Source organism: Ambystoma mexicanum, chromosome 1q (assembly GCF_040938575.1).
Source record: "Ambystoma mexicanum isolate Mex_15411 chromosome 1q, UKY_AmexF1_1, whole genome shotgun sequence".
Lineage (NCBI taxonomy): Eukaryota > Metazoa > Chordata > Amphibia > Caudata > Ambystomatidae > Ambystoma > Ambystoma mexicanum.
In genome coordinates, this window is record NC_090922.1 from 146,902,631 (window position 1) to 146,917,490 (window position 14,860).

A 14,860-nucleotide genomic window follows, 5' to 3' on the forward strand; every position below is an offset into this window, starting at 1 on the left:
AAACAGTCGATCGCGGGCGACTAGTAGCTCGCCTGAGCCTTTTCAGTCGCCCGCGCTGAAGATACCGAAAAATAAATATTTATCCTAAGTTATATTATTTAATGGTGCTTTTTGCAGCCATGTTCCTTATTCAGGATATGTTCCTTATTCAGGATAAGGACCTTAGCCGGCCCAATTGCAGGCAGAGAGTTTGGCTACTGTGCCACTTGGAACTGCTTGTAAACCTATTGACAAATGTCAGTATCACGTTATGCTTCTGCAGGCCGCCTGTAGTACCACAGTTGGCCTTGTGCGCCCCCACGACAGTCTTTCTTAAGCAAGCTGCTCTTGTTTGCCAGAGATGTTGGAGGGGCAGGGGCAGGATCAGGATCATTGTGACCATGCAATGAAAATATCACAGTAGCACTGCTGCTCGCCTGGAAATGTTCAAAATAATATTTAAAATGTGGTGCAATTTCTTTCCAAATTCCACACCGTACATTTCCACTTTAAATCACTTCCATGACACAAGTACATCCACTTTTAGTACATTAAGCAATCCATAGACACGCTGTACAGTAGAAGCCTACCAGGGTAGTTAAGCAGGTTGACAGACCGATGCTGAGATGTTATATATTCAAAACTACAGGTTGTTAATCGTATGACTTTTTGCAATGCATTATTAAAAAAGTGCTATACAATGTGTTTGGCCAGGGTATGGGTTGGGCTGGTTGCTTGCTGATTATCAGGGCTGAAGTGGGGATATTTCTGCCCCTGTGAAAATCAAAAGTTGGCACCCATGAACCCACAGATTAATTTCCTAAAAACTGCTGTCAGCATAACAGAAGCATTTGTGATTAACCAGTTTGACAAGCATATAACATCTTTATAAATATAACTTGTGCTAAAACACAGAGGGGCACACAAATAATGATAATGATGTGTTATTTATATAGCGCCTTAATTCAAAGCGCTTTACAGAGCACATATTTACATGCAATATCACCCAACTGAAATTGGTACTCATGTATCGACCTCAGAAGGAGGAAAGGCCGAGTTGGCCTTGCTGGGATTTTAACCTGCGACCTGCAGATCACGCTCAGATTGCAGCAGCGAGAGCTCAACCCGCTGAGCTATCTTACTGGCAAATAACAGAGTATGTGTGGTGTCTGACAAAAAAAAACATTTCAAAGAAAACTTTTGTGAACGCAAGCAACATTTTTCAATTTGGAAATTGCTTTTTTTTTAATTTGGAAAATCCTAGCATGTAGAAAGCCTGCATAAAACGCAAAGGAAGGGGCACAAAAATTACAGGATATTTGTGTGGTAGTCCAACAAATATCTGTCTTTTTGAGACAGCTACTAATAAATAATAATGCAACAAAGAGGTTTTTGAAGTTCTTAATATATTCGTGAAGGCATATGTTATTCCATCTGTTTATAGAGGGCGAAATAATCGAGCCAAAAAAATATTGGTAAAAATTCCGAGGCTTATAAATATCCCCACCCTGATATTGCCTGCTAGTAGCTCTCCACTGTTGGCCTCCACTACAAGTAGCTCTAGCTAACGTAAAGGTTGGAGACCCCTGATTTAGACCTTGTACAATTCCGTCAGGCTGTTTTTGCTGTGCGGTACGGTTAAAATTGACCATTTTTTGTCTATGGGAAAATGAATGGGGACTAGGCCGAAAGTGTTTTTTTTGTTTTCTTTATAATTTTATTTTTTAAACAAATCTTTCCCATAATGTCCATAATGTCCAGTCTCGTGGGTTCCGTCCATACAGAATTGTCTGCAAAATGTCAGCAAAATTCATCGTACGAGACAAAATGTATTAGCAATTCATTTTTTTTTTATTTCCTATGGACTTCACCACTCACCTTAACTATAGTGCAGCGACCGCCGCACTATAATATGTGTGTGTGTGTGTATACATATATATATGTATATATAGAGAGAGAGAGAGAGAGATAGAGATATATGTATTTATATATATGTAGAGAGAGAAAGAAAGAGGGGAGAGAGAGAGAGAGAGAGAGAGAGAGAGAGAGAGAAACAGAGAGAGAGAGAGAGAGAGAGAGAGAGAGAGAGAGAGAGAGAGAGAGAGAGAGAATTATGTTTGTGCATTAGGGACTGAAGATAGGCTATGCCCCAAATACACAAAAATACTTATCCTGGAACCAGGTTTATATAATTAGTTCATATTTTTGACCACTTAACCTTAAGAACATTTTGCATACACCAGTAGACAGTAAGGTAAAGTGTAACACTGGGGCAAGAAAACTCTAATCATAAATCACAAATTACGATTCCTTCTGCAATATTTTGACACTGAAGAGGAAGCATTTGACAGGGCACATCGGATCGAATTATTGTACTTAAGATGTGGAAGTGGCACTGCCGCCTAAGGCCTTGTACATTTTCAGCATTAGGCGTTTCTGTTAAATCAACGTAATTTCTCGAGCAGATTTCCACACAAACGTGAATTAGGCTTGACACTGTGTTTCCTGAAAATGCTTACAGTTTCATGTGTGAAAACTATGTGTGTCGCGGATTAACATAGTGTAAACGTGTATGCCTTGGGAAGTGTGCAGATCAGAAGAAAACGAAATGATCCATGTAGGCGTCTTGATTTGTGGCTGAAATTTAAAATAATGCAGTATGTCACAGAGGAAATTCCCTGGGAGTCTGGTTCATTATATTTATCGGTGATGTTTCCTGATCTCGAGAGATTCTGGCACTTTCCACAGAAAAAGCCTCTACTCTAGTGCCTGTGCGGAGTCGGCTATGGCATCCTGCCTGGTATCTAAGGAGATCCTCCCCTTCTTTAAAAGAACACGTGCATTCACAGAAGTAAGGAACAAAGGTGTGTAACGAATGTCTGATAGGACCATTTTAAACAACTTAGTTTTACTCTTTTTTTTTCTCAATGAAGATCTCTGAAGCAGATGAAGAGTCATTCTCTGACGACGCACTGTCTGGGTCTCTTAACTGCAGTGAAGGTTCATCCAGTTGGACACGACTTGACAAGGTACATAACAAGTCTAGGAGAAGGCTGGAAGATTTGCCGCAGTGAAATTGTTGGCAGTTTGTGAATTGTTCTTCTGCAAGATGTAATCCGTTTAGAACTATGATTTATTTGCATGCAGCAAGATACAAAGTAGGCAGAACTTGCACAGTGAAATTTTCTTTTTCAGCGCAGTGTATGAAGTTGTTTTGCTTTAGGATATTTTTTTCTTGACGACGCGTCATACGTTGAAATATCGTCCATGCCTGATGTGGATTCGGGTAAAAATTGCATTACCTACATTTGTATTAGGAGTTGCCATAGCAATACGCTGGATCCATAATAGGCCAACAAAGGCACACCAGCGTTCACACACACACACCATGCAGCACCAACACCACATGGCGTGGCATGCAGGCGTAGTATACAGGAAGCTTCCTGAATCCCTAACTGGTGTCTGGAAGTTGCCGAGCATGGTAAGTATGGACGCAGGCCAGTGATCGAAGTGTAAAAAAGAAAGTAGTGGAACTATGTTCCCTCGCCCTGCCCCTTTTTCTGCCCACTCCCCCCATACTCACCGTCAGGCCCCCCAACTCCCTCATTTCACCATTCAAACCCCATTCCTGGGACCTTCCTTTCCTCCACTGCCCACTGCAACATTGTGTTTTACAACAGTTCTAGTATAACTGATGAAAACACAATAACAAGAAAATGGATTTAAATGACCACCATTAGTGTTTCATTGTCCCACTGCACATTACCCGTCATGCAGCCCCCCCTTCACCATCCACCGTTCACACCAGATAAACCCTTCCTGTTTCCAACATACAAGTCTGAGCCTAAAGCCATTCATACGCAGGCCCTGATTGCCATCAAAATGTGATTTTTGGCTGTTTGGCAACCGGTTGTACATCCCAAACAGTCTATTCAAATAAAGAATCTCTTTCCAGCGCTTGAGAGATGGCGCAGTGCAATGTTATAGTGGTTAGATATCAGGAGGGTCCACGTTCCATTCCCCCCTAGAGATGAAGTTTTAAAACAAAAAGGGATTAAAAAATATGTTGCTGTCCTGGAACGGTATTTTGGGTTCACTAAATTAAGGGACTGGTGACAGGTTGCCCCGAAAAGTAAAGAAATGTGTACCCTGTAGTTCCTGGCCAGTTTGACCTCTGACGCAGGGAAGGATGGAAGAAGTGGGCTGGGGGACGATCTCTCCAAACAAAGAAGGCAAAAACAATGGCAGCAGCAATTAGGTTCAGCTGCACACCAGCGTCTGTGTGGACAGCAATGTTCCAAAACTGTCAAATAAGTGCAGCTGGTTTAGATTGAGTTGCAGAAATGCATATAACCATCCGCTTGACTGGGCCGAGGGCTCCCCCACCCCATGACATGGAGGCCTCTGTCATGGGCTGGGAAGAGCTTCATGACTTCAAAAAGAAATTGTTTCTTTTTTAAGTCACTCTGCCTTCATAAAGAAAGGTTCAGACTTTAACGGAAATCAGTTCTTTATGAAGTCGGAGTGAATGTGTGTGTGTGTGTGTGTGTGTGTGTGTTAGTGTGTGTGTGTGTGTGTGTGTTAGTGTGTGTGTGTGTGTGTGTGTGTGTGTGTGTGTGTGTGTGTGTGTGTGTGTGTGTGTGTATATATATATATATATATATATATATATATATATATATATATATATATATATATATATATATATATATATATATATATAGGTGGCTGGGTGAAAAGGTGCAGAAATGTATGGGTGGCTGCCTGGGTGTGCCTGTACGGTGAAAGGGTGCACACTTAAATGTATAGGTGGCTGCCTGTGTGAGTGTATGATGAAAAGGTTCACACTTACATGTATAGGTGGCTGCCTGGGTGTGTGTGCCTGTATGTTGAAAGGGTGCACACTTAAATGTATGGGTGGCTGGGTGTGCGTGTGCATGTGTGTGTATGGTGAATTGTGTGTGTGCTTGTGTTCAGGGGAGCAACAAAACCCAAATTTCGGGGCGGGTGCTAACCCTTCAAATGTTGGGAGAGGTGCTCATTTCATGGGTGGTGGGGGAGGGGCAAACCTATTTGTATGGACGCATCTAACTTCTTTATGCATTCTAATGAGACTATTCTAGTGCAGCTTTATTGTTGCAAGCAGTTAACTCTCTCATTTAAGTATGAAAGCACCCACTTATGGACTGCTGTGAGACTAAGCGCTATCCTGTCCCCTCTCTACCCTTCCAATCAATTCCTTGGCATGAAAGTACTAAACCAACATGGAGATTTCAATTGCCTAAAAAATTATGCATTTGAATGCAGGTACTAACAGTGAAATGCTTTACGTTAGTAATTGCCAGGCCTTTGTTAACAATGAAACTCAAATGCCATTTAACATATGTTTCCTGTTCTGTCCGGCAACGGCTCTGTAGGTCAGCCAGGTCAACTCAACATAGCCCAACATTTCAAGGGTGGTGGGAGGGGCTGAAGTCCAGGCAACTCAATGGTGTTGCACCACTGCTTGTGTTTAATCACTTAGTTACTTATTGGTAATCTTCATTACTCATATCCCTGTGCTTCCTCGACCTAGTACTTGTGTATGAGGCACTTTGAGGTAGAGGGACATGGAGGTAATGCCTGGCTTAGTTACCTATAATCTTCAACACTCCTAGTCCCACTCTTCCTCATCCAAGTACTTACCTATGAGGCAAGGTGCCTCATACGTAAGCTCTGGGACAAGGAAAAGGGACATAGAGGTAATTCTGTGCCGAGATGCTGGTTTTGGTGTTTGGGGCAAGGGGTGGGAGGGAGATGGGATGTGTGGGGGGTGGGGATTTTGTGATAAATCGTAATAATCATCCATGTCCAGGCTATGCAGACATGATATGTGGTATTAGTGGCTATGGAGGCATTTTGGTGCAGCCGGTATAGTGATTTCTTTGTTTGGCTGGACTTTTTTTTAAACTGGGCATCTCTGATTAAGCAGTCCTGCTAAGTGTAATTACCTGGCTAGACTGGCATTTGGGTGCTGCCAGTCTAGCCATTTCTTACTGTGGCATTGTATATTATTCTGGGCATCTGTGATAAAATAACCATGATAAGCGTTATTGCTTCGACTGGCATTTTGGTGCAACCGTATGTCTAAATGTGGCCTGGCATGCTTTACTGTTATATGTTATTACGTGTCTAGACTGGTCTACATTGTGCAGCCAGTTGGACATGTTCTCATTGTGGCATGACATTGTTAATAGCAAAGCATTATATTAATTAAAGCATTCATGTTCCTGTTCACTGTTGGTGACTTGCGTGCTTTGGTTTTTTGGATTGGTGTTACCCTACAAAACAATTGCAAATGCTCTGCCTTTTAGCCAATTTTTCTCAGAAAGTGTGCTATGTAATGTATTAAAACACATATTTATATCTTTCTCCTAATGTAGTGTGCGGCGTACCCCTGCAGCAGCACGTTTGTGTGTATTGCGCAAGTGTGGTAATCAAGGGTGGCCCAGAGTGTGGCATGACACGCGATTTGTTGCAGAGTTGGGGGGGGCCTCAGCATGGCTCACAGGCAGGCCGCCAAATGTTGTGTTACGCCACTGCATGTAACCATGGCATATACTCACTTGTGTATCAGTACTGTTATTCCTTCTAAAATCATGAAATCCAAGTGCAGTTCTTAATTTATAAAAAGAATAAGTGCTGGGGCTCAAATATGTTTTAACACGCCCATGATGTGTCAGGATGGGAAGCTCCCCGCCCACTCTTGCCACCACCCACTCTGCTTCCCATGCTGTCAACATATATGGGGTTAAAGCTGAAACTCCCACCGGCTTAGTGTGGTTGATGGTTGAACTCACTACGGCAGATGTGTGATTTACAAATAACCAATCAACAGACACATAAAATAACATACTCGTTGTGCCTTGACATGAGACGAATGTTTAAGTGTGTCTTTAAACACAATCATCATTCACATTTTGCTCTTATTATATAGGTGTTTATTATGTGACTGGCAGTTAAAATAATAAAGTTAACAAAACACCACATCATAATCAAACTGAGTCTGAGACAATAAGTGCTGGGGGTCAGAAATAAATTCCAGGGCTGGGGCCTGGCAAATACCCACACATATTAAGCTCTGCCTAGGTGTACCTTGTGTGACACTTGAACACTGGTTAGTGGTTATGTGCAGGTAAACAACATACCCCTAGGCCCCAAACATCTAAGTCTTCCATTTAGTGCTTTAAAACAGGGGTCAAAGAAATGTCATTACAAGCCTCAAAGGCCACTATCAGGATTTCTAGAAAAATTGGTTATCAGATACTCCAGACTTGAAATACAAATGATAACAGCAGCCCAGATCAATCCAACAGGAGTCGTTCTGAGGGTCAGAACCAAACAAATTGAATTTCTAAGCAGTTCCTGGCCCCACATGCCCCAGTGGGTGTCTAGTGTGCAACGGTCTATTGACATCAGTTGCCCTCAAAACACAGCAGGGACTAAGGGAAAGTGGAGAAAATAACTTCAAGATATCAGAGATCTGTATGCAAGAAAATAACTGATCAGCATTTATCTATGTCCAAAGATCCCACCACCTCCCCACACCTCCCAGACACAAACTATATCTAAAAGGCCCTGGCGTGTAGAGGCTTACCCTGTTACATTTCACACTTAGCCATATGAATTGCCCACAAAGCTGGCCTGGCTCTTCTCTCCCAGCCGCTGTGGAAGTCCATGATGTTTTTTTTGTAACTGCTGCTCAATCTAGCTCCTGAGTGAGCTGCATTAGCGCCTCGCTATAGAGTCTCCACACTGTACACCTACTCTAGATGTCCCTAATTGACCCTAACCTACTGAACGCTACTCAGCCTCCAATATATCCAGGCCAAGACCTATTTTTGCGAAGTTGAAATGTTGACTTCTACTGCTCCTTACTTCTTAGTGGAGTGTCCTTGCTCGTACTTGTACTTACCGGTAACTTACCTTTACTCTCTCCCATGTGTGCTTCTGTGTTCACAGTCTGTAAGTTCCTTCTCTCTCTCCCTTAGGTGTGCTCGCTATTTGCAGTTGATATGTCTTTACTTTTCTTTTCTATTTTGTGTTTTGCATTTACAGTTTATTTACAATTCCTGCTTTCTCGCTCTCTCTCTACATCACTAAGCATTCTCAGCGCTGTCCAGTCCCAAAAGGAGACGAGCAGACCTCTCACGCTCCAGAAGAAGAACCGTATTTCAGGATGCTGCTCTAAAGAACGTGCTGACTGTGCACCTTCTCCATCTAGATTGCTGTGCAGTGATTTATGGATGCACAGTAGAAGACCGTGCCTGGCCAGTGTCTTCTACCAGAAAAAGAGTTTAGCAGTGTTTCTGAATGAGCGTTGCTGCTCCAAGCAAGCATGCTGAGTGGCTTCTGGCCTCTTTATCTCTTAGCTGAGGAAGAATGAATCAGAGAGGCTATAGACCAGGACACAGCATTGCCTCTCAGAATGCCATATGCATGATCAGTTCAACCACTGATAATAAAGCGCTTCTGCTGACAAGTGATCATTGGAAATCTCTGAATCCCTAACATGAATTTTCAGACATGTGCCCCACAGAGTACTTCTGTACTGAAGGGAGCTGCTGGCAAGGCACCTGGTTTAGATGCTCTTGATAAAAGGCATTAATAGAATTCTAGTAGCAACATTCTATAATGCCTGATGGGAGAAGCCAGAGCCAATCCCTCAGCAGGACCATCCCCACCATCTTGAAATGGGGAGTCTCTAGTTATGTGGAGTTCAGATAAGGAAATTAACAATACTGTGTCTACACCACTGCCATCTAGACTAAAGTAAACATCCACCACTTAGACCTTCCCGTCCTTTGACTTACCCAAAGGAGAAAACAACTTCCATCCCAATGCACCACTACTGCCTGCTTGGCTGCCCCACCCCTCCTATCCCTGTGTATGAGATACTTCTTCTGGAGGACTTGGCACCAAGCTTGAATAAATGGGGTGCAAAAGAATTGTGCTGTAATTGGGACACCAATGTCCTCTTCGGAAATAAAAAAGCAAGATACTTTCAACACTAGATTGATATAAATAAAATACCCTACTTTTTTATTTTATTTTATTTGGATACAAAAACCTTTTACAAATCTGACTAAACATATTAGAATAAAAACATCAAAAGAAGACATGCAATCTAAAATCTATAAAACTTCCACACACATATTCCTATTCAACTAAATAAAATACGATTTCAATCTTCTAAACACTTAGAATTAACCAATGACAAATTAAGTGAAAAGGAGACAAACATAGCCACAAAGCCAATACGATTGTGCATTAGGACGAGAGCCACCGTTTGAAAACACTCTCAAAAGCATCCTCCAAAAGTGCTTACACAAGTATATCAGAGGATACCTCATTCACCATTTCAGAAGTCCCCAAAACATGAGCCAGAATTTGAAACAATATTGCATCTTTCAAGCACCAGTACCACTGCAATTGTGAGAGGATTAAAATCGCCTGGGATTAACCAGTCCCAAAACCTCTCTGGAAGAAAATTCTCTCTGCCCATTCCAAATCTGGCGAACAGTCGACATCTCACCAGCAGGGTTCCCTGGCAATCCATTAGGTGTTTCAGTGTTTGATCCTTTGGACTGTCACACCTATAGCATAAACTTATCGCAAATTCACCGATGCCTCACTGTGTGAGGACCTCTGCCATTCTTGCTATGTTTAACCGTAGTCTGAGGAAGTTATTCCTCATCTTCCAGTTGGGGAATTTCACAAGATATCATGGGAAATAACCTTGTTTTTTCTCCTCCACCATGAATTGATTTGTGCCCTCTCTGGAGCGCATGATATCTATTGTTTCAATCCAGTCCATTTCTACCAGTGCCTTTTTAGCCTTTCAAGGGTTAAGAATCAATCTTTGGAGATCTGTATTGGCCTTCGAGAGCTCACTCAGAACCCACCCTTCCAACTTTCCCAGTGATTCACATCCGCCCATCTGAAGATGTGCTCTAATGGGTGGTCAGTCATTTTTTTGAAAAAGAAATGTCAAAAGACAATTTTTTCGAAAAAATAATGTCGAAAAAAAAAGTCGAATTCCTTTTTTTAAAAATTATATATTTCTTTTGGGGTCCGGGAATAAAAAAAAATGGGTAAAACAAAACATTTTTTAAAAAAGGGGTTTGGGGGGGAACCCCCCCCCCCATTTCGAATAAAAAACGTATTAAAAAAATCGACCTTTTTTTCGACATTATTTTTTCGAAAAAATGACTTTCAACATTTTTGAATTCGAAAAAATTACTATGAACCGCTCTGATGTCTGCATATAGAGACTCTTTCTGTCCACAGACTATCAATCTATACAATGAGATCAGTTTCCAGCCTGTTAGAGCTTTTAAAGAACACAGCCCTAGTTCAAATCTAAGAGACCACATAGAAAGGCTCATTGGGAGATTGAGTACTTTCTTCCAAACCAGCCCCTCCCATCTCTGCCAATCTGCAAACCACAATTGTGGTTTTGATTCCAACCCATATAAAATTACCGGAACAACCTTGGCTTTATAGTATCTGATCAGTGATAGTATTGAGAATCTACAGTATTTTACTGAGACTTTTTTCATCTATGCAGCAAATTGCAGGATTTTATTTTGCAGGTTTTTCTCTACTTTACATATAGCAGGGCAGGCATAAATTTTGTAGCCTAAATATATCAGCTCCTCCACCCTTTTCATTTGCTGCCCCCCCATCACCCAATGGGGATAGGTCAACCTTTTACGGCTTTGTCTGAACACCAAGATCTTTGATTTTGAGTCTCTGACTCACTGGATGTGATGAATTCACTAGCTGCTTCGTTGTCGTAACCAAGGATTGTACCACAGCAGAATCCCTTCTCCTGCTTTGGCTATCAATGTACGAGGGATGTGTGTACCTTCGACACACACTGCACCATTCTTCAGCTGTAATTCACAGTCTTATGTTTCTTTTCCTTGAGGCCTCTTGAAAGCCACGGTTCTTCTCTGAAAAGGTCAAGGGTAGTTCCCTTCTTGCAGCCCTCTCTGGTCTCGCCGCCTTTGTACTCGGTTTAAACTGCCATCTGGGGAAACTGCTGCTTCTTTGTGTGTTTTGTCTTGCTCAGAGTGTGCTTCACGCTCTATCTTTTATCTGTGTGGAGAAGTGTGATGGACTCAGGTGTGTGTAATTATCGGTAAATGCCTGACTCTGCCTGACCATTGTGTTGGGACATGTCAGGTATCCGGCTCGGGTGTTAGTCCGTTGTCGCTCACAGTGAACTGACAGCGAGAAAGTGTTTGTGTCTGAAAAGGGGAGGTGTTGAATTACTAGGTATCCTACCTGACAGGATGAGGAAAAGGTGATATTGGGAAGGGGATACTGGGTCTCACCCTCCAGTGTCCCACTTCCAATCCTTGAGGAACCCCCATCCAGGTGGTCCTCCCGCACTGGTCCACCCCAGGAACTGGTTCCAATAGCGATGGCCGTGTCCTGGCCACCTGGATGACAGATCCCTGGGGACTAGCAGGTGAGACACTTTCCAAATTCTCACACCTTGTATCCTGTATGGAGCAGGCTATATGTGTATTGGGTCACACCAACCAGCTACCTGGATTTGTAACCTAAGTGATGTATGTCAGTTTATGATGATGTGTACCTTTAAAAGCAATTGTTTTTGCTATTTTTGTCAAAGAGCTCTGTAACAGCAGAATTCTTTGTTGGCACGTATTCGTATTTTGCGAGATTAAACCTTGTTCTCCTTGCAAGAGGTGTGCTGTTTTTTTTCCCTAGTGGGTTGTATTTTTTCTGGTGTTAGCATTGAGCAGTTACTCTACAAATTAAAGAGAAGCCTGCAGATTAGAGAGTGGTAGAGAAGCAAAGGGAAGAGGAGCATGCAGGATTGGCAGAGAAGGAAAGGAAGTAGAAACATGCAGAACCCTGGAAGTAGAAACATGCAGGAGAGTGGGTAGTGGAGCAGGAGGAAGCACATTCCCTTGCATTGGGGTTAAGGGGAGGAGGGACTAAGCCCAAATAGGATGCAAAGTAGGCTAATGGTTCTCCTTTGAGCTACCTGAAGGACAGAAAGTCTGTCTCCCTCATTTGCCATCATCCTCACAGCCCTTGGATTGTTTTAAGGTGATTAAGGAGGTTTTACCAGCAGAGTCTGAAATGACTAATTGAACCCTGTGCCATGTCTACGTCAGAGGGGTAAGATCTCGGCCATCGATTGACTGGTCACAGTGGCTCACCTAAACCACCTGTGGCAGTGGCAAATGGAAATGTTCATCAGAGTCCAGCCCCTAACCCCAAGCAAGTAAGGAGGCTGACCACTCACAAGACAATTGGAAACAGGGTCACCATTCAAAGCGCATGCATATCCTGCCAGTGAATGAGTACTCCTCCTGCAGCAATGGTGTACCCACACAAAAAAGGCAGATACTCATTCTGGGCATCATCCTAGGGAGTGTGGGTTCCAGTGTTAGCTGCAGAATTTGTTTGTAGGAACTGAGATTGACCAGTGAGTTTCAGCATTTTATGAAGCTTGAGCCTGCCCCTGCATTTAAAAAAAAAATGTTTATTCTTTATTTTCATTTTATAACAAGCAAGATAATAATAACATCGACAATTCATTGTAATACTATCTAACCAAACAACATTAAAAACAAGCAATAAAATCAATTTGGAATTACATCTCATATAACTATAACTTTAAAATCACAATAGTGATATACACTTCTCCCTCCCACCACCCACCCACCCACCTCAAAGACAATTTAAGAAGCAGGGCTAATACAAATCCAAGAATTTCTCCCAAATCTTCCTAAATAACATTTGCTTTCTTTCACGACCGTTAATCACTCTCTCCATTTCTGCTAGTGTTAGCATTTCATCCAACCATTCCTCTTTTCCCAGTGACAATCTTGATTTCCAACCTCTCAAAATTCATTTCTTTGCAATTGAGCCCCCCCTTAACAATCATTTATGTTGAGAAATACTCAAGTCCTCTAGTGTCTCATCATCTCCTAGAATCAGGGTTTTGAAGTCATAGTTCAGTTCTTGATCTAACACATTCCCAAAAATTCCACATACCTCTCTCCAAAAGCCTCTCACCCACACACACTCCCATAGCATATGTTTTAATGTTCCTCTCCTATGCAACCCCAACACTCATCCTTATCCATCAGACATTGCCTATGCAATCTTTCAGGCGCCCAATATACTCTATTCATAATTTGTATTTGTCAGGATCTTTCACTCAGACTGATTGAAGACAGGCTAATATTCCTACACATATTCCCCCATTGTTCATGTGTAATTTCACATTGCAGTCTCTTACTCCAATACACCATCAGTGCCTCATTGCCTTTAGATATAGACACTATTAATTTATAGTATTGACTTGCCAAACTTCCTTCTCATGGCTTCTTACTAGATGACATAGCTAGAAAAATCTATGCTTAGCTCAGATTCCACTTCTCCAGTGTTTTTTTTTAATCTCCTGTATTTGGTTCGATTGAAATTCTGAATTTCCCATCTGTCCTTCACTTCCTTAGCTGTGAGCCATTTACCATCCTGTCACAGATCCATGATCCATTTGACTCCTGCCAAAAACCAGTCCGGACAAAAAATAGATTTTCCTTTTTCTACAATTTGGGGGTTACTCCATATATAGCAATCTGGATTTTTAAAGGTATTTCCCTCCAACATATTTAATAGTACCTTGCATGAATCCCTTAAAAATACAGTTGTTGGGTTAGTCTTTTCTCCTGGTCTTGATCTAGTCGTCAAAATTGCCCTTGGCATCAGTGGCCCTAAAAGTGTTACCTCTGCATCGGCCCAATTGTTCGGCTCTATCTCCAGAAATGGAATATGAAATCGCGCCATGAATGCCAAATGATATACGTAAAAATGTGGTACTCCCAAACCACTTTTCTCTAGTGGCAAATGTAACTTCCACAGTTTCAACCTAGGTGGTTTATTTTCCCATACAAAGTTTTGCAGAAGTCCATCTAATTCTTTCCAGTATTTCTTACCAACTTTCAGAGGCAACACACTCAGAACAGTTTTTGGTGTTGAGTTCATTTTCAGTGCATACATTTTCCCCCATAATGAGAGATTTAGCATTTTCCACCTTTCTAAGGTCTGTTATAAACCCATGCTTAATTCTTTCATATTTTCTTGAACCATTCCTTTTATGTTAGGGGTCATCCAGACTCCTAAATATCTTATTCTATTTGCACACCATCTAAATCCAAGCGATGTAACCCAATTTTTATCACAGCTCAAATTCAACAGAAAGCACCTCAGATTTTGTCCAGTTAGTTTTGTATCCTGAACATTTACTGAATCGTGAAATTACCTTCATCAAAACCGGCAATGAACCCTCCAAATTTTTAACAACTAGCATTATATTGTCATCAGAGAACCATAAATTCTGTATGACCCCACCATAGCCTAATCCGTTTATTCCTCCTTCTTGTCTAATAGCAATCGCTAGAGGTTTGATCGTAATGATAAATAGAAGGGGGGACAAGGGACATCCCTGTCTAGTGCCCCTCCCTAGCTCAAACTTTCCAGATTTTAAACCATTTGTACCTATATTTGCAGTTGGTCCAGAATATAGTAACTTAACCAATGAAATAAAGTTTCCACCTAAGCCCATTCTTTCCAACACAGCATATAAATATGACCAATTCACCCGATCGACCGCTTTTTCAGCATCTAAAGATAGTATGGCTATGTCATCTAGGTTACACTCTGCCTGTAATATTGTTTGTAGAAGCCTTTGCATATTACTAGTAGCATGTCTTCCCTTTATGAGACCTGTTTGGTTTTCATGTATTAACTTTGTCATTAATTCCTCTAACCTTCTAGCCAATGTTTTGGACAA

General features: G+C 41.7%; 1 protein-coding gene across 1 annotated transcript in view; it reads left to right on the plus strand.

Annotated features, from left to right (window-relative positions):
• Positions 1-14,860, plus strand: part of LOC138521059 (uncharacterized) — a 512,462-nt gene that overhangs the window by 411,433 nt on the left and 86,169 nt on the right. The window contains exon 14 of the mRNA XM_069633584.1: positions 2,913-3,008. Within this exon, the coding sequence (XP_069489685.1) occupies positions 2,913-3,008 (96 nt within the window). The remainder of the gene's footprint in view (positions 1-2,912; positions 3,009-14,860) is intronic.